General features: G+C 40.1%; 1 protein-coding gene across 3 annotated transcripts in view; it reads left to right on the top strand.

Annotated features, from left to right (window-relative positions):
- Nucleotides 1-20,435, top strand: part of LOC126481132 (laminin subunit gamma-1-like) — a 338,089-nt gene that overhangs the window by 175,091 nt on the left and 142,563 nt on the right. For all 3 annotated transcript variants that reach the window (XR_007587516.1, XM_050104679.1, XM_050104680.1), the window contains exons 7-8: nt 2,928-3,060; nt 19,032-19,253. Coding sequence is in view for 2 of the 3 variants with exons in the window: in XM_050104679.1 (XP_049960636.1) it covers nt 2,928-3,060; nt 19,032-19,253 (355 nt within the window). In the remaining variant the exon portion in view is untranslated. The remainder of the gene's footprint in view (nt 1-2,927; nt 3,061-19,031; nt 19,254-20,435) is intronic.

Consider the following 20,435-nt stretch of genomic DNA (forward strand, 5'->3'; position numbering starts at 1 on the left):
AAATTCCAGTGGAAGACTCTGCAGGAGAAACGCTCAGTAGCTTGGTACGGGTTTTTGTTAAAGTTTCGACAACATACCGTCACCGAAGAGTCAAGCAGTATATTGCTCCCTCCTACGTATATCTCGTGAAGAGACCATGAGGATAAAATCAGAGAGATTAGAGCCCACACAGAAGCATACCGACAATCCGTCTTTCCACGAACAATATGAGACTGGAATAGAAGGGAGAACCAATAGAGGTACTCAGGGTACCCCCTGCCACACACCGTCAGGTGGCTTGCAGAGTATGGATGTAGATGTAGTTGAACTTGGGAAAGAGAAGCTAGCTGACGCAGTAGAAAAGGAGAAGCAATGCCTCAATGATCTTGGCTTAAAAAAGGTGAAATAGGTAACCTGTACTGCTGGGAGAGTTTAGCTAACTGACTAGCAGCAAAAAAGGACACAAAGAATAGTGTGGATAGCTCAGCATGAGAGTAAGAATTAGACAGGTGAAGACAAAAAAGTAGTATCTGGCCGCAGCTGCCCACTGATAATAATTCATGATGCAGACTGGCAGAGCAGACAACTGTGGTGATGTGTCTTTGGTAGAGGAAGTAACTGGGTCATCCAAAGCATGTCAGAACTAGTCCCTAAATGGCAAGGGTGTGATACAGTCTCTCTAACCACCCATATATTAAAACAGCTATCACCAAAACCTGCCGGACAAGTTTCGCATCTTTTGACTACTGATTTCTCTGATGTATGCTCTTCAGTGGAGTCGCCAAGCAGTGTAACGTAACCCATTATGAATTGTGGGAGAGACTTGCTACATAGTGCTCTTACATGGTGCAGGAACATAGTGTGATGACATGGTAGTGCCTAGTCAGTATCAGTCTGAATGGGTTAGGTGTTAATCCTATTAATTATATGTGATACAAAGTAACTCTGCCAATCCCTCTGGATCATGTAAATAGCCTTTTGATTGTCTGATAGCAAATGGGACTGTATATTGTGTAGGTGGTGGTGTAGTGTGGGATGGCCGGTAGGGTGGTAGCCTTTGACTCGGAAATACTCAGTTAGGACGAAAAAGATAAATGCATAGTTTCTTGAGGCTAATGGTAATCTGTTGGAACTTCTTAATTCACTTAGAACTGGATGTAAAATTGGTTGTTGGTACTCAGCACCTCGTTAATGAATAAAACAGTGTAACGGGAAATGTCTTTCAACTTGGCTGAGGAGAGGCACATACCAACATAATAAAGAAGTTCACTCACATATGGACTGGTTTAAATACTTATGCTGGCTAAGTGTGGTACTAAGTTATGTGAGCCTGCATCAGGAATATGGTGGCACAGCAGCAGGAAATTCCCACTACAGGGAAGTTAAGTGGAGCTGGCATTATCTGGGCATGAAGGCACAGAAATTGCCCGAAGTATGGAGGAGGAAGGGGAAATTAGTGTTTAATATTCCACCAACAATGAGGTCATTAGAGCACAAGCTTGGATTGGGGAAGGACAGCAAAGGAAATCAGCTGTGCCATTTCACAGGAACCATCCTGACATTTACCTTAAACAATTTAGGGAAATCACAGAAAACTAAATCTGGATGGCCAGACAGGGGTTTGAACCTTCATCCTCACAAATGAGAGTCCAGTGTGCTACTCACTGTGCCACCTCACTTGGTCCATAGTAAGGAAACACCTAAAGTCTTCATTAGGGAGGGGGGGGGGGGGGGGAGGTGACTACATGGCAGTACATCAAAATCACAAGAAATAGTTATTCAGTTCATACAAAATAATAACATAGCAAATATCACATGTCCTGAAATAATTTAATTGAATAGATAAAAAAATCTACCCACCAAGCAATGACATGAAGACACACATATAAAAAAAAGGTATTTAAATTTGCAAGCTTTTGGAATCAGTGGCTACTCCTTCTTGCTGAAGGGTTGAGAGGAAAGGTCGAAGGGTGAAGGAAAAAGACTGGTGAGATTTAGGAAATGGGTACAGTTTGGGAAAGCTGGCAAGAACTGCAGGCCAGGGGAGACTTACCTGATGGGATGAGAATGAGAGACTGATTACCAGATGGAATTTGAAAAGCTGAGAGCTTAAAGGTGGAAGTTGAGGTATTATGCAAGACAGATATTACTGTCAAAACATTGTGCAGGAGTTAATAAGAGTGGAAAACTGAGTGCATTGTATGTGATGGAGGGCAGAGGGGGGGGGGGGGGGGATAGAGAGGTCAGAAAACGAAAGATACAGAAAACTAAATGGGAGTGAAGAAAGGAATAGTTACTATGAAGAAATTCTGAGACCAAAGAAATTACTGTAAATTGAGGCAAGGTGAGGGGCACAAACCAAGGACATGCTGCAATGCCAGTTCCCACTAGCAAAGTTCTGAAGAACTGGTGTCTGGAAGAAGAATCCACATGGTGTGTGTGGTGTCATGCTGTACTGCACACTCTGCAACAGGCTGTCATGTTTTGCCAGCATACATTCTCTGCCTATGCCAATTCATCATAAGGGATAACTTTGTGGTAGTCATGCTGATGTAAAAGGCTGAACAGTGTTTACATAACAGCTGGTATATGACGTGTCATGATGGTTGCCCCTTTGGTATTACTTGTTTACCAGTTATACCTGTTACAGTTGTTACCTTTAAATGTTGTGAATATTTATTTGCTGCCCATCTTTCATTGCACTGAATGTAACAGTTATTCCTACATTATTATTATTATTATCATTATTATTATTGTTATTATTATTAAGAGTAGTTTTACAGTCATGATGATGTAAGAATAACTGTTACATTCAGTGGAATGATAGCTGGATAGGGACTGCATATTTCCAAAGTTATGATAACATTAATTCCTTTGTTATTATTTATTAAATGTTTGTTCTCTTGCAAGTAATAATTAAAGCAATGCACCTACTTCATTATTTTCAGAAGCAGTATCAAACGTTTCGTCTTCATGAACATCGTGTGTATGAATGGTTGCCTCGTTTATCCTCTCAAGAATTTATTCACATTTTATCCAATATATCATCTTTCCAGATCAAGGGAACTAGCAGCACTAAAGGTAAAAACATGATGTACATCTTCTTGTCATTATTAATGTAGGCTTCTTCAACAAGTATCACTTTCTGGAATTATAATGTCAATTATCATTCACAGGTTGTCCAGTAACCAAGACTGTATATCTGTAACCTTCTACAGACATACACAGCCTGATAAGCCTTTGCTGCTTAGATTGTGCTGTAATGCAACATAAACTAGTGTACTTTCTCTGTAGATGCCCATCCATATGGTAGTGTTTTGCAGATTTTACACAGTTAGAGAGGGTGCGGTCCAACTCCCGTTAGAAAGCAGGTTTCTACTTGGTTTCATATCTGAAGTGTCTTAATTTGTTAAACATCTCAGAACACGATGGTCCGTGTTCTTGTCCCATCCTAGTTCTCTAGGACCTTAGTCTCAGCACTCACTTTCTGCAGCCAATAGCACACAGTTCCAAACCAGCTGATCTTAATCTGTGTTGTTGCAATGAGCTTTGTCTCTACTGGACAACAGTTGATTTCTATTTACATAAATTACATGAAGTTGTCTGTCCACCGATCCCACTGGCTTCCCCCTACCCTTTTCCTAAATATGTACAAGCAGTTTAGTGACTGAATCTGAGTGAACCTGAGGATGGCCATTTGTGTGCAAAATCATGGCTCAAACACAACTACCATGAATAGCAGCACTGAAACTGAGCTTCAGATATGCACAGCTTGGTGAACGTTTTAATAAATTATAAAGATGGGCCTTTGTACAATTTTAACAACATGAACTTTTTTATTGAGTGACTGAGCTAAGGTCAAATTAATTACTTCTTGAATACATTACTAAAGTGATGTCAAGGGGGGTACATTTGTATTTTAATATGTTTGTAACGATTAAAGATGTCAGGCCTGGTAATCTAGAGATTAATCATGTGCCAGGAAACTGAAAGGCCATGGGATCAAACCCCAGTTGAACTGCAGGATATTTCAGTCTGATTTTAACATCTCATGATGTGAAGATATGCCAGAAATGACATGAGGTCCAGATTCCATGTTAAACTATAGGTTCCCTTTCCCTAGCAGGATTATTGGAGCAAGTCAGGGACATCCAAGTTGCGAAAACAGCATCCATTTGAAAGGCTTTCATCAAGCCGTTGAACCACACAAGACTATTATTATAGCTCTATAGATGACAAATGAGTCTGAGATGCTGACTGAATATTAAACTTGTGGTAAGGCATCTTCAATGATGGTGGGTGAAGACCAGATCACTCCACATGGGATCAGTTAATAAGAAAAGGACTGACAGAAAGATCCATGGAGCTCATGAGCTAGAAATGCCATCCAACTCTTTCAATACCTTGAGCAATCTGTTTTTATAATTGTAGTTCAGTATCAGTTGTACGTCTGAACATCTGGTGCTTGTTGACAATTTTCCAGCTGCTCATTGACAACAAAGTGTGTTTATATCCCAAAAAGAAAGTCAAGGTTGTACAATGTGGACCAACAATAATTAGAAGAAATTCATCATGTCCAATGACTCTTAGCTGGCTTGCTGCCAATAGCACATTTGATATTAGTGTGTCTTGCACTTTCTTGGTGTCCCATTTGTGTTGCTCTCTAAGGATAACTTATGGCCAAGAATTAAGTGGATCTTGAAGAGAAATAGCTGAATTTTATGGTGCAAATTTTATTCACTAACAAAGAACTTTACATTCCATTACTGGAATGCTCTAATACAACCCAGATCTGACATTTGTTTATGCACAGCCAGCACACAGAATGCCCAATCATAATGAATGTTGCAAATTTTCTCATATTTTTGCACATACTTCTTGTCACACAAGTGAAAATTTGACATTCTGCAGTGTGTTTTTGGAAATATCTGGTTTGATTTGAAGTTTCATTATGTACAACTTACTCTAAGCATTTTGTTTGCATACATTTGGCCGACATTAGTGAACTTGCATTAATACAGGGTTTATCAGATTCTCATCATTTTACATATTCTTGTCATCACTTGACATATTCTTATAGTTGAACAAATATAGCACATCACAGAATACTCACCTATTTTTAACACACTCAGAACTTTTTTTTTAATGTATGGTAGTTAATTCTTTCGATCACAAGTGAAAACTGTGAGAGAAGGCATAAGTGAGTGGTGCGTTTCATTGTGAGGATTTAGTAAATGGTTTCACTGACATGAATGCAGTGGCAGGGACACTGTAGAACTCACAGAGGACCTCTGTTGGAGCTACAAGATTTGCACGAGAAGCAGTTTGACAGAGAAGCAGAAAAGTAAGATCTATACCTTTAAGAAGAAAGACGCTAGTGAGGAAGAATGCAGGCTGTCAGGTGGCTGGTGGTTGGGAACTAGCAGTTAGTAGCAGTTGGAGGGGAGGACCTCATAGTCTCACAGTTTTATAGGTTCCAGCTACCATATTCCTTGTTGTTGTTGTTGTCGCAGTCTTCAGTCCAGAGACTGGTTTGATGCAGCTCTCCATGCTACTCTATCCTGTGCAAGCTTCTTCATCTCCCAGTACCTACTGCAACCTACATCCTTCTGAATCTGTTTAGTGTATTCATCTCTTGGTCTCCCTGAATGATTTTTACCCTCCACGCTGCCCTCCAATTCTAAATTGGTGATCCCTTGATGCCTCAGAATACGTCCTACCAACCGATCTCTTCTTCTGGCCAAGTTGTTCCACAAATTTCTCTTCTCCCCAATTCTATTCAATACCTCCTCATTAGTTATGTGACTTGCCCATCTAATCTTCAGCATTCTTCTGTAACACCATATTCCTTAAAGGAAGTCATTTTTGTACATATACTGTGCCTTTATTTTGAAATCATCTTATTTCAGTATTTAATGGTTAGTTAAGTTCCCTACTTGGGCATTATCAAGCTAAATCACCATAAAAATTCTTATGATGCTTACAGAATATTATGATTCACACAGTATTGTGGAGAAAAATCAACACATGGTGGGGTCCCTGATAAGAGTTTTGCACAATCATAGCAGGAATGAGCACAGCTATCTCAGGTGTGAAGTCTCTGTGTAAAATTAAAAAAGTATAGCCCTTTTTGTTTTGTCACTGTACCAGCATACATACCTTATTAAGAGATGTTAGCACAGCTGTTGAAGTTGAGTTACACATGACATGTAAATATCTTAAAACAAAATAGGATACTTGTCAATGAATGCATGAACAGCCTATACAAGGAAATGGCTTATTGTCCATGAACAGAAATATATGTTCTAATTCTGAACACAATAAAAGACATGGCTGTGATAAACCAACAGCTATTTATTAGGTCATGATGTGACAGCATATACAGTTAGTGATATGTACAAGACCACTGGCTGGAGCTGCTGCACAGCTATATGAAGAGCATTTGCCCACAAGGGGCTGCTGGCTTTCATCTGTAGGTGATTATGGCACCATCCATAGTCAGTGGCCTCTGGTGGAGGCCTGGAGCAGCTCTGTGACACTCTGATGGTTGACACATCTGTAGTACCTGAAACAGACATCCTGGGCATGAACAGTTCCTGGTCCACATGAACCAGCAAGTAGGGGCGGAAGTGCCGCAAGTGTGGACATGTTTGTCTTCCTATCCCTTCCACAGAGCATGTAGATGACTGCAGCACCCTATAAGTAGGAGTCATGTCAACACTGGACTGGCACTGGATGCTGTGAGCTGGGGATCCACAGGGTCTAGAATTAATGTAGGCAGTGCCGGCAGGTGGGTGATAGGTGCTGGCATCAGTGTAAGTGGCACTGGTGCCAGTGTAGGCAGTGGATGTATCTGTGTAGGAGGCACCTGCGTCAGTGTGGAAGGTGCCTGTGGGTGTGCTGATGAAGCCCTGACTGACCACCCTCTCCGCCCCAGAAGCCCCCTCCCTACAAGAAATGGCACAGCAAGGGCATTGAGAGGTCAAGCCACATAAACCCTTGTGTGGCTGGGCCACCAGTGGAGCAGCCTGAGACCATTTCAGAAGGGGTGGTGTGCACAGGCTGGGTGGCATGCTGCCCACAGCAAATGATGATTGGTGGTGGAAGAGGAATCAGTGTGGCAATCTGCAAGGAGGCATTAGTGCCCTCCTGAGTGCACAGCTGCTTGTAGTGGCGTGCCACAAGGTCCTAGTCAGTGTACACAATGAACACATGATGCATTTGCTGGCTGTGGGTGATGCCTGGAATCCACCAAGTGTGTCGTTCAATACCTTTGGCCCAGACTGGAGTTCCAGGCACAAACCATGATGTTGCTGATGCTGCTGCAGTACACCTGTCTGGCAGCAGGGGATGGAGCAGTGTCTGTGACTGTCAACTGTGCAAGAGTTTGGCTAGACTTTTGTCTCTGATTTACGTCTTTCTTTAAGAACTGAGAAAGAATGTAAGGGCCTTGCTACCAGAAATTCTGTGACATATTAGGGCATTTGCATTTAGAAAATCTGCACAAGGCATTCTGCTTTTCCATTGGGTTGTGGATGACAGGGAGGCACTGTGATGAGGTGGATACCATTGTGGAGCAAAAATCATTGAAGGATTGAGCCAAAAATTGAGGACCATTGTTCAAAATCACCATACAAGATAGGCCTTTGATAGATAAAATAACTAACAGCGGCTTGACCATCACATCTGCTGTGTAGATGGACAACAATCAGCATAGGGAAAGTTGGAAAAGGCATCAACAACCAATAACCAAAAAATGTCCAGTGAAGTCAGTATGGATTCTTTCCCAAGAAAGAATGGGTGCTGGTCCAATGGTAGAAACAGTGCAGATGCCACCAGTTGATTGGAACACTGATGGAAGATGGCAGCCAGCTGCTCCATTTCACAGACAACTACAGGCCAGAACCCATGCTGACATGCCAAGTTTTTGGTGTGAGAGGCTTCCCAATAATCTTGCTGTAACAGGTTGAGACAACCCTTCACACCGTTTCTAGAATCACAGCATGGGAAGTACTCCTTTTTATTGATGATAGAAAACATAGAAATTCCACAACAGGTCAGATGCCTGGCCTGGAAGATGGTCAGGCTGCCTTTGTCATATCGTGCTCACAACTCGTTTAACATTTGGGTCTGCAACTACTATGGGTGCAGTCCTGGAGCTGATAATGGGGAAACCATCAATAGTCTGTCTTACTTCTGTATCAAGTTGAAAACAGAACAGTTCTTCAAGATCAAACAATGGATCAGGGCACATGGGCAGCCAAGGCAATGCATTCACATTTGCATGCTGTGATGTAGGGTAGAAATGTATATCATAATTGCATCTTGACAAAAATAAGGTGCATTGTTGAAGGCAATGAGCAACTTTGTCAGGTAAACCTGCTAAAGGGTAAAACAATAAAACTAAAGGTTTATGATCTGTTGTGTCTAAGTGGAATTTTGTACTCTATAGAAAACATGACATTTTTTTATGGCATAAACAAGTCAAGGGCTTCTTTTTAAACTTGCAAATAGAGCTGCTGAGCTGTGGTGAGCATTCTCGGTGCAAAAGCAATAGGGTGCTCAGAGCTATTTGCATGGTGGTGCCAGAACTGCCCCCACCCCACACTGTGATTTGTCTGTGGCCAAGATTAAATGTTTATGAGGGTGGAAGGCTGCAAGGCACTGCACAGAGTGTAAATTGTTTTCAAGCTGCACAAATGCATTCTCACAGGCTGATGACCACTTGAAAGAAATATTTTTATGAAACAACTGGTGGAGAGTCTGAGAAGAGTGGTTGCACGAAAATAAACTTGTGCTATTATGCTACCTGTAATTCCTACATGTTGTACAGATGAGGTAAAGAAACAACAGCAGCAACATGCCATTTCAGGGGTCAAACACCCTCTTTGCAAAGCTTATGACCAAGATACACAATAGAGGGCTGAACAAATTGTGACTTTATAAGATTACACTTAAAGCCCATGGTTTGAAAACAGTAAATAGAGAACAAAGGTTACATAAGTGTTGTTCTGTCGTATTGGCTGTTACTACAATATCATCAAGATTGTCGATGCAGCAAGGAACCTCCTCTGTGAGTTGCTCCAAAAAGTGTTGGAAAATAGTCAGAGCACTAGCTGCCCCAAACATTAAACACTGATACTGATACAGACCAAAAGGTGTGTTTATGATAAGCTATTGTTTGAATGTGTCATCTAATGGAATCTGCAGGTAGGCCTCAGCTAAGTTAGTTTTGGAAAATAATTGGCCTTGACCAGTTTGCAAGGAATTCACCAGTTCGAGGCAGAGGATATGCGTAAATAAAAGACTGTGCACTGATGGCAACTTTAAAGCCTACACAAAGCCAAAGCTGACCTAATGCATTTTTGACAATCACCAGTGGCATAACCCACTCACTTGTTGAAATTGGGCAAACAACAATGAGTGATGTTGACCAATCCAATTGAGACATAGTTTGTTCACATAAGGACACAGGTACAAGCCATGCCTGGAAAAAACATACAGTTAGACCAAAGGTTTAAGCCTGATATGTGATGTGAAGTTGTTCGCAAACCCTAAACCCTCAGAAAACAAATCTGAAAATTCAGAACATGATGCATCTAGGTCTTGATAGAGAGCCTGTCTGTTACAAATGTGCAGTGTCAGTAATGGAAAATTCAGAAGCAATGAAAGCATCTAACCCTTGGCAAGGAGATAGTTAAGAACCAAATATGTGATAGCTGGATTAAAGTTTTGTAAGCTGTGACAGCTGTAAATTAACAAAGAACAGGAATACACTGTTTATTGTAACTTACCAGATGGCATTTGATGGGAGCAAATGCTGGGGAGCCCAACCATATCTACGTTTGAGAGTTCAGGAGGGAAACAGCTGCTCTGGTGTCCACTGGCAGTGATAGCTTTTTGTCCAGCACATACACTTCAATAAAGAGCCTATTCTGACCTACACACATCGACGAAATAGAATGACTATCCACATACATTTGTTCTGGGGAAGGCTGAACAACAGCCCATGCAATGTGGACTGCATTGTGACACTTGTCACAAGGTAGGCCTGGCGCATACAGCTCTCTCATGTTGCACAAAGCAAGAAGGTCATGATGGAAGTGCTGCATAGTGTCGTTGTTGTTGCCGACAGGGTTGTCTGTTGCAATATAGTTTCCTTGTTTGCACACAATCAACTTCCTCTTTGCTCAACAGGCCTGTTGCTATGCACCAATGTAGTTCACTATCAATGATGGCAATCTCCCCCCAGGCTTCAGTTTGCTGGCCTGCAGTGTGGGAGACATCAAAAGACTGACCAGTATTTAAAACTTCATCCAAGGATGGATCCTCACACTGAAAGGCTCTCTGCCATACTTCTTTGTTCAGTTATAGACAGATTATTGCATCTCTAACCACGGAGAAGGCATAGGATTCCTTGGAGGTGTTAGTAATAAAGTGGCACTTGTGGCTCAAACCCTGCAGCTCCACCACCCAATCCCTATAAGACTGGTGTGGCTAATGCTGCAGTGACAAAGTTCTGTGCAAGTTACAAGAACATAGTGTGCTTGCAGTGATAAGAAGACAACAAACTATACACTTCCTCAAAAGAGAGGAAGGCCAGTTCCTGTAAAGTGGCAAATCGACACAACTGATACATGCAAGGAGGAATCCATAATAAAAACAGAGCTTTACATGTTTTCTGACTCATCACTATAAACGCAACAAAGTGCTAGCAGAGCTGTTTTTCATAAGCATCCCAATCTTCAGCGGAGTTGGCATACGGTAGAAATGACAGCATATTTACCAGAGCAGGTGGGACTGGAACAATCAATGTAGCCACAGATTTTTCCAAGGCAGCCTTAGTAAGTTGCTGCTCGTGGAAAAGTGATTGAAGTACCATCTCCATGGAGAGGTCATATGAAAAATCAGTCACTGAAGTTCTACTCGTCACCAATTGTGTTCTAACTCTGAACACAATAAAGGACACAGATGTGAGAAATTAGCAACTATTTATCAGGCCACAGCATGACAACATAAACATAAGTAGTACAATACAGTTTAGTGACATGTACAACACAGACAGACAGAGACAGTGACTGGCAGTATACAGAGGATTTGCCTACCAGGGGCTGTTAGCTTTTGGCTGCAGGCAATTGAGGCCCCGACCATGGTCAATAGAGTGACCTCTGGTCGGGGCCTGGAGCAGTCGAACAACACACTGCTCAGATGTGTGACACACACTGCGGTAGTAGTGGCAGAGGTGTAGTAATGTGTGGATTATCACAAGAAGATCATTGCTAATGTAAGGAAGAAGAAAATATTGCTGCTAGGTAGTAGTCATACCAAAGGTGTAGGCCCTCAGTTACAAGAGAATTTTGGATCAGCGTATCAGGATACCAGCTTTTTAAAGGCAAATTCAGGAGTTAATCAGATGGTGGAGGAATTAGGACATTTATGTGAGAGTTAAAAGATGATAAGGAAGTAGTAATGGGTGGAGCAGTGATCAGCTTGGATGGGGACAGTAACAAGGGCAGGGCATTCAATATGAACAAGATAATGTTCTTAACTATCAGCATAACTGTACACATTGTCAAGCTGTTACAGCACCCTAATTGGTCTTGTCTTGGCAGTGCTCTCATGGTAAGTGAATGTGGAACTGGAAATGAGACTGATGACTGCTGATCAAGAGCACATTGCATTGGTGTCCACTGGAACTTTTGGGAGAAATGATTTCACTAGGCATGGTCTGTAGCTCAGGAGGTTTGGGATGGTAAGGTTGGAGCTAAGTACTATGAGTATATACACTGATCAGCCAGAATGATATGATCACCTACCTAATAGCTGGTATGTCCACCTCTGGCCTGGATAACAGCGGTAACACATCGTGGCATGGAAGCAATGAGGCCTTGGTAGGTCACTGGAGGGAGTTGGCACCACGTCTGCACACACAAGTCACATTATTTCCTTAAATTCTAGGGAGGGTGTTGATGAGCTCTGATGCCATGTTCAATCGCATCCCAAGTGTGTCTGAATGGGTTCAGATCTGGCGAGTTTGGGAGCCAGCACATCAATTGGAACTTGCCACTGTGTTCCTCAAACCATTCAATCACACTCCAGGGCTTGTGGCATGACACATTATTTTGTTGAAAAATGCCACTGCCATTGGAAAACATGATAGTCATGAAGGGGTGTATGTGGTCTGCAAGTACAATACTCCTTGGCCATCATGGTGCCTTGCATGAACTCCACTGGACCCATGGATGCCCATGTGATTGTTCCTCAGAGCATAATGAAGCCACCACCAGCTTTTCTTTCTCTTGCGGTGCAGGTGTCAAGGACTAGTCCCCTGGAAGACAATGGATTTGCATCCTCCCATCAGCATGTGAAGAAGGCATCAGGATTCATCAGACAGTCCAATGCTCTGCCACTGTGCCAATGTCCATTGCTGAACGTCATGTGCCCATTTCAGTCATAGATGCCGATGTTGTGGTGTTAACATTGGCACATGCATTGCTCATCGGCTGTGGAGGCTCATTGTTAGGGGTGTTCGGTGCACTGTGCTTTTGGATACACTTGTCGTGTGTTCAGCATTAAAGTCTGATGTTAGTTCCACCACAGTTTGCTGCCTGTCCTGTTTCACCAGTCTGCCCAGCCTATGACATACGACACCTGTTATTAACGGGATGACTGACCAACCCCACAATATCAGAATGTGATTTCACATTGGTTTTGCCATGTAGTGAAAACACTCACCACAGCAGTCCTCGAATACTTGAAAAGTCATCAGTTTCCAAAATGCTTGTGCCAAATCTCTTGGACATCACAGTCTGCTTTTGGTCAAACTTGGATAGATTGCACACCTTCCCCATTCTGCACATGGGCAGCATGCTCACTGATACTACATGCACCATGCACATGTGCGAGTGACTAGCAGTTATTCCTTGTCAGGTGGCAATGCTATGACCTGTAGGGGTTTGTAGGGTAGTGGTGGTCATGTTCTGGCTGATCAGTGTAAAATTGGGATGGTATTGTGCGCGGTCAAATTGCTGTTACCATTGGAAGGAGAACTATAGTGGCAGGCACGAAAATAAGGCTTCAAGGTCATCTCGCCATCTTACAGCATTGCCAGTCTTTTTTCTTTTCTTTTTTTTTCTTATAGCGATAATTTCAGACGTTCATAAAAATTTTAAAAAATACTGGGCAACTCTAGTTTTAGTCTAGATTATGATGGAGAACTTTCCAAAACAAAATTCTCACTAGCTGCTAGGAAAAAATGAAAACTAATGTTACTAGAAATTTTAGAGGAAAATAATTTTTTACTTCAACGTGTGGTAGTAACAGAATCACTAACATAATTGGACTGAAAAAAAAAAATTATGAACATTCTTAAAGTTTGCAGATGCATATGCTCCATCCTGGAAACATAAAATTATTCTGAGATAAAAAATAAAATATTATAAGACGTGTTAAACTGTGCCGACTGCATAGCAAAAAATGTAGTCACTGATGAATTTTTGTTCTGTAGGACTGTGAAGAAACTTCTCGTGAGAAAGTTACTAAAAAATTACTTTTGGTAACATTTCAAACATCATTATTGTATCATATCACATACAGAGGCAAATTACTTCTGTGTCGTCATAGGTCATCGCCAAGAGTTTTGTTCAGACAGATTGCTTTGATATGACTGAGAATTTTCCCTACTTCCTGAAAATATTTTACTGGCTACTAATACATATCCTTTGTCATTGCATCCATCACTCAAAACGCCAATATACGCTACGCAAAAGTAATTGTAGTTATTTTGAAGCCAATATTTTCACTAAAGTCGATCAAAATATTAGTTTGAAAGGTTTTGTGAAACCCAAGTTTTATCTAAATTTACTGTAAGCCTATTATTCTCAGGATGCAATACATGCTTGGTGCACAGAAACCTCATTCTTACTACTGCAATGCCCCTGTCTTGTGTTACAAATTTCGTCCATCATAACAGTTCAATTTTATCACAGACATTACCCTGTATTTCACTAGCCATCAGATACTATCCTCTGTCATACTACAGTAATGCAGTTCTACATTCTACCTTTTTGTAAAAGTCGTCAAATATCATAGATTTCTATGCTCTTCTTGGAGAATCAGAATAGGTGCTGGGACTGTTCTGATGTTACTGCACTGTTTATATATACAATCAGGACAGGAGAACCACAACAATTAGTCACTTTATGAACTGCATTACCCTTACTATGAAACAGGCAGTAAATCCTTCTATGAAAAGAAAGGAGTTAAATTTTGAATGTACAAGTAAACTGAATGCAGTAAGACTATATCCAAATGTAAAGACATTTGGTACAGGTTTTTAGGAAAAACTGTTATTAATAATGCAGAATTGACAATCTTATTTTAATTGACAATTACTGTCGAGTAAACTAAGATAAATTTATCAGATGTCTACTGTAAGGGAAAAACATTCACAGTATGTCCTTTGTAAGTGAAATGAATAGACAAACATTTAAATCAAGTTAGCTTTTTACATTAACGGCACTTACCTAAACTGAAGGATCTTCTGGCTCTGTGTCTTCAGATTCACTGTCGCTAGTTTCAGCCAAGTGTATCATCACAGATTCCACTATGGTCTCTTAAACCCTGGTTCAAGAAATCAGTTTCTTGAAATACTTCTGCAAGTTTTATGCAGCTCTCCCTGTCCTGCTGAGCAACTTTGCCAAGAGCTTCATGTGTTAGCTTCTCGACATCAGCAAGTTTGAAAGTAGTATTTCTTTTTGCTAGATTACTGGAGCAAATACACAGCAGATGGAATGTACCACACCGGAGGGCACATTCACCGATAACTGAAAACAAAAAGAAATCACACTTTAAAGAGTTAATTTATTCTGAGACCAAAGTTTTCCCACTCTCCACACCCCATACACACACACACACACACACACACACACACACACACACACACACACACACAAAGAGAGAGAGAGAGAGAGAGAGAGAGAGGGGGGGGGGGGGGGGGGGAGATCAAAACAAAATTCGTATTGATTACTCTTTTATACTCTTTTTAAGTCATGAACATACTACTCCACTGTATTTTAAAACACCTTACTGTTGGCATATAGTGCAGCCAGAAAAAATGGGATTGGGACTTAATTATCATTGGCACAGCTTTGGGAGCAGGCATGAGAAGGAAGAAATTTGAATGTTTAATGTCCCATTGATGTCATTGTCATTAAAGACAGAGTTGTACCAAAGATTGAAGTGAATATCTGCAGAGGCAGTGTTCAAGTATCATCCCTGCATTCACCTGAAATGACTTATGGAAACAATAGAAAAATCAAATCAGCATAATTGAAATTGGGTTGTGAACCTCACTCCTCCTGAGGTCAAGTGTTAACCACTGCACCATGTCACTCAGAAATATGTATGTTTCATTTTCCATATTAATCTAGATGGTACACAACACTGATATTACTAACAATTTATTTCTCAGAGTGCTTTAACTAATTCAAAGTGCTCTCAAAACAGAACCAGTTTTATATGGTGATATTTTGTTTATATTAGAGTACTCTTAGCGGCATTATTAATGGTCTGTTTACTATGTGAAAAAGAAAATGTTTCATCATTACAGTAATGTTGGAGTGTGAGGCATGTTCAGAAAGTAAGTGTACTGTGACCATCACGGGCTGTGGTTTTTTGTTTTATGAGGGTTGGTAACAGTGAATGGTAGATGATAATCCCCTGGCTAGAGTGAGCATCACAGGATCACAGTAGCTTGTAAACTCACATTGTGGCGTCCACTTTCATGAAAAATGTTGTTAAGAAGCCCCACCACGCAAGCCACATGCTGTGACATGCGTCTTACTAATGGAAGGAATAACACCTGTCAAAATCTTTTTGTGAATCAAAATGCTATACAGCAAGGGTTTTATGAATAGAATGAGTGTGTTTAAGTGATGTAGAGAGTTTAGTTGAGACAGAACAAATGCTCATGACGAACAGAGGAGTGGACGATCTCCCATTTTGACTGAGAAGGTGGTACAAAAATTCAAGAAAAGTGTTCATGAATTCAGCCAATTGACAGTGGATGATATTTTTATGATTTATCCACAACTCTCTTATACGAGACATTCACAAAAATACTGAGATACCGGAAACTGTGTGCTAGATGGCTCTCTAAACAGCTGACAGAGCAGCACAAAAAGAATCAAGCAAGTAGCACCTGTGAGTTTCTTGAGCAACTTGAATTGGAAGGGGAGGATTTTCTGATCCCTATTGTGACTGGAGATGAAACATGAGTAGTTCGTTACACACCTGAGACAAAAAGACACTTGTCACAGTGGCATCACACCAATTCCCCATCTGCCAAAAGATTCAAAACCACAATATCAAGCAAAAACATCATGGACTGAGTGTTTTGGGATCAAATGGCATCAGTTAGGTCAAATTTCTGTCTGAGGGTAGACCATCAATGCACAACAATATTGCAAGACCCTAAAAGAAATCTCAACAAAAGGAGGGGAATGCTGCAGAGAGGAGTGCATGAAAATGCCAGTCCTCACACAGCCTTAGCCACCAAGGTGCTCTTGAACTCATTTGGTCTGGATGTTTAGAACTACCCTCCGTATTCCCCTTACTTGGCATCTTCAAATTATTGTCTTTTCGCCACCCTGGAGGCACACATGAGCGGAATTAAATTTTCAATTGACAAACAGTTGTAGAAGGAGGTGCTAAAGTGGGGGAAGGAGTTGGTGGGAGATTTCTTTGAGGAGGGCATAAAGAAGCTTGTGCCACAGCTCACCACATGCATTGAGTGAGATGGTAATTATGTGGAAAAATAGTCATTAAGTGTTATCAACAGTACCCAGTTATTTTTTTTAACCACACTTTTTCTAAAAAAATATAAAAATATGCTTTCTTATCATGACTTGTACATGAGTAAGGGAGACATCTTCAATGGTAGAGGCCTACTTAGGAGAAGTGAAAAAATTATGGTCATTTTGTGAAGATGGAAATAAATCATCTCGCTAATGAGAAATATCCTAGGAATTTCAACAAATGAACGTTAACAGTAACAACAGGCACAAACTTACCTTAGGAGAACCAATATTACATATAACATAGCATCTGTAGGATAAAATTGTTCATTATATTGAAAGACAGAACCATTTTCACTCAGGCTGTCCACCCCTTGAGCTGAGTGATCAGTGCATATGATTGCCATGCAGCAGGCCTGGGTACTATTTCCCGGACAGGTTGGAGATTTTCGCCACTCAGGGATTGGGTGTGGTGTTGTCCTCATTATCATTTCATCCTAATCGTCATGCAAGTTGCCCTATGTGGTGTTGAATGAAAAGACTTGCACTCAGTGGCCCAACTTCTCCAGAAGGGTCTCCTGGCCATCAATGCCATATCATTGTTTCATTTCATTTTTTTCACTTAGGCTGTTCAGGTGGAATAAATATTTTATTCCACACTAATGCACTAACAGGTAGTGGATAATGAAGCATTTATTCTAGCTGAACAACCCAAATGGAGGAGTTTCTGTCTTTCATTGGAAATTATAAATGCTGTGTTGCTAGACAAGAAGGAATTAGCCAAGACAACATTACTGAGCAGTAAGAGAGAGTAGCTGTTATGTTAAAGTGAACGAATCCTGAAAATGTAAATGACTTGTTGTTTGTGAGATTAAAAGTATCACCCTTGCACAGAAAAACAATTGAAAAAGTTCAACACAGAGAAGTCGCCAGGTCTGGATGGAATCTCAGTTCTGTTTTACAAAACATAGTCTATATCATTGGCCCCTTACTTAGTTTGCAATTATCATGAATCTCTTGACCATTGCAAAGTGTCAAGAATGTATATAAGAAGGGTAAAAGAATGAACCCACAAAAATTACAGACCAATATCCTTAACATCAGTTTGCTGCAGAATTCTAAAGCATACTTTGAGTTGAAATACAAATACAGTTTGTATAATAAATTACCTAGAGACCAAAAAGCTCATGTCCATGAATCAACATGGCTTTAGAAAGCATTGCTTGTGTCAAACCCAGCTTGTTCTTATCTCACATGAGACTGTGGTCATGTACGTATGTGTTGCATTTGTGTGTGTGTGTGTGTGTGTGTGTGTGTGTGTGTGTGTGTGTGTGTGTGTGTGTGTGTTTTGTCTATATACATTTCATGTAGGGATCATGAAGATAAGATACAAGAAATTAGGGCCCATACTGTGGAATGTAGATAGTCATTTTTCTCTTGCACTTTTTTTGAGTGGAACAGGAAAGGAAATGACTAGTTATGGTACAGGGTACCCTTTGTAAAGTCCCCTACAGTAGCTTGTGGAGTATGTAGATGTAGACATAGATGTAAATGTAGATCATGACTTATGGAAAATTATTTTGGAAATGGTTACATCTAAAAAAATTATAAAAGGAGAAATTACACTGTTTTTATTGTTACATTAAATTTCAATAGGGCTCTAATTATTCTGCGGCTATGTAAAATGACAAATAGACATGTTTGCTCACTCAGACTAATTTGGCATACAACTTAAAATACTGCTGTGTTCTGGGGCTTAAGAACTTTATTGCCAACATGTTCCTCTCCTGGGCTGTCTTCCTTTTGAAGAAGAATCTATCTAATGCCTTATTATAGTGAGACAAATTTGTTTTATGAGCATTGTGTATCTTCATTTTTCCTCCTTTCCCTTAGTCCCAGATCAAGCACTGAAACATAGAAGTATAGTATAGGTCATTATAGTATTTGAAGTACATTTTGAAGTTTTTTTATTAAAAAATATGTGTAATGACAAATTGAAAATTTGTGCCAGATGAGTTTGTACCCAGATTTTCTGTTTATAACCACCAGTCACTAGCCTGTAACTAGCCTGTAACTTTTTTTTACTAAAATATTTTAATGTACGGAATCTTTATCACAAGTCTCTAAATTTTTGCCTTTTAGGATCAATGTAAGTCAAAGGCCATGGAACTGATTCTGGGGAGACACTCCAGGCCTGTCCTTGATATTTGTGCCTATGATTCCTGAACACTGATACTGAACATATTTTGTTAACAGGCACAATATTTCTGGACGATGTGGAACTTGGAACAGCTGTTCATGGAATGGGAGACATCACAGCCAAATGGGTAGAAAAGTGTGTATGTCCAAATGCTTACACTGGTCAGTTTTGTGAATCATGTGCCCTTGGCTATTACTGGGAAACACATAATGAGCATCTGACTGAGTGTGTGCCTTGCAGCTGCAATGGACATGCTGAAATGTGTGATGAGAATACTGGTAACTTTGTAATTAAGTTTAATTTTCATCTCTGTCTTAAGAAAAGATATATGGCAGTGTTAATAATGAATTGTAAATTGATACTCAAATAGTATAATTATTATGGAGACCCAAATAATGGCAAAGAATATTTTACTGACTTGTTCACTTGATATGCATACTGAGTTTGATGGCCTGTGGGAGAATATTGAAAACTATGCTTTATCCAAATGTACAGGGAAAAGTGAATTAAATAACAAACAATCACATAATTATATTAAAAAGGTAAATCATGTATTCCCAGTGTGATGCCTTAACATCAAAACGAAGTTTGTACATTGAAAATTAGTATTTGTGAAGGAAAACAAAATGTTAAAAAGTAGAAAAAAGACCACAAAATAAGAAATTTGTATTTTGGATAATATAGCTGGTAGTGTAATGGGATTTTTCATGGAATTGCATAGATGCAGATGGAACTTCTTTACTACAGTGCTAACAATACCATGTTGGTCCATCCTGGACTTCTCATTTTTACAATGCTAAATAAACTTACTGCCAAAATATCAATTTTTTATCAACAGGCAGTGCTTCAACTGAATCAGTAGTCAGTACAACAGTAGAGCACTATTCACAGCTGTGCGCATTTACACTTTCATGACACAAAAATTGCTCGTCATATAAAGATAGGAAATTTAACAGCCTGTCAGCATTACCTATTTTTTTGCTCCATCCAGCAAATTTCTGTACATAAGGTGGGCCACAACTCTGATAACACTGGAGTGTCACATGTTGACGAAAATGGTAGTTAATATATTGCTTTTCATTATTAACGAATGTATTAGTCTTTCTGTGTGTTTGCCAAAAAGAAATCATGATATGTATGTATGGTATTCTGCCTTACAACAGGTCTTGTCATGGGTTAAGCCTATTCCTTTAGTCTGTCCATAGCCAGTCTTTTCATTTCTTAATATTTGCCTCGTTTGATATTGCACAGCATTTGATATCTTCTTTTTCCTCTTCCCCTTTTTCTCTCCACCATTCCTTCTATTCCTTCCTTCAATAAACAGTCCCTTCTCAAACAATGTCCAATGCAGTTCCGTTTTCTCTTTCTGATGACTTTCAGCATGTTTCTTTGTTCTCCAACCATTCTTAATACTTTTTCATTCCTTACTCGGTCTTACCACTTCACTTTTTTCATTCTTC

This window comes from Schistocerca serialis, chromosome 5 (genome assembly GCF_023864345.2).
Source record: "Schistocerca serialis cubense isolate TAMUIC-IGC-003099 chromosome 5, iqSchSeri2.2, whole genome shotgun sequence".
NCBI lineage: Eukaryota > Metazoa > Arthropoda > Insecta > Orthoptera > Acrididae > Schistocerca > Schistocerca serialis.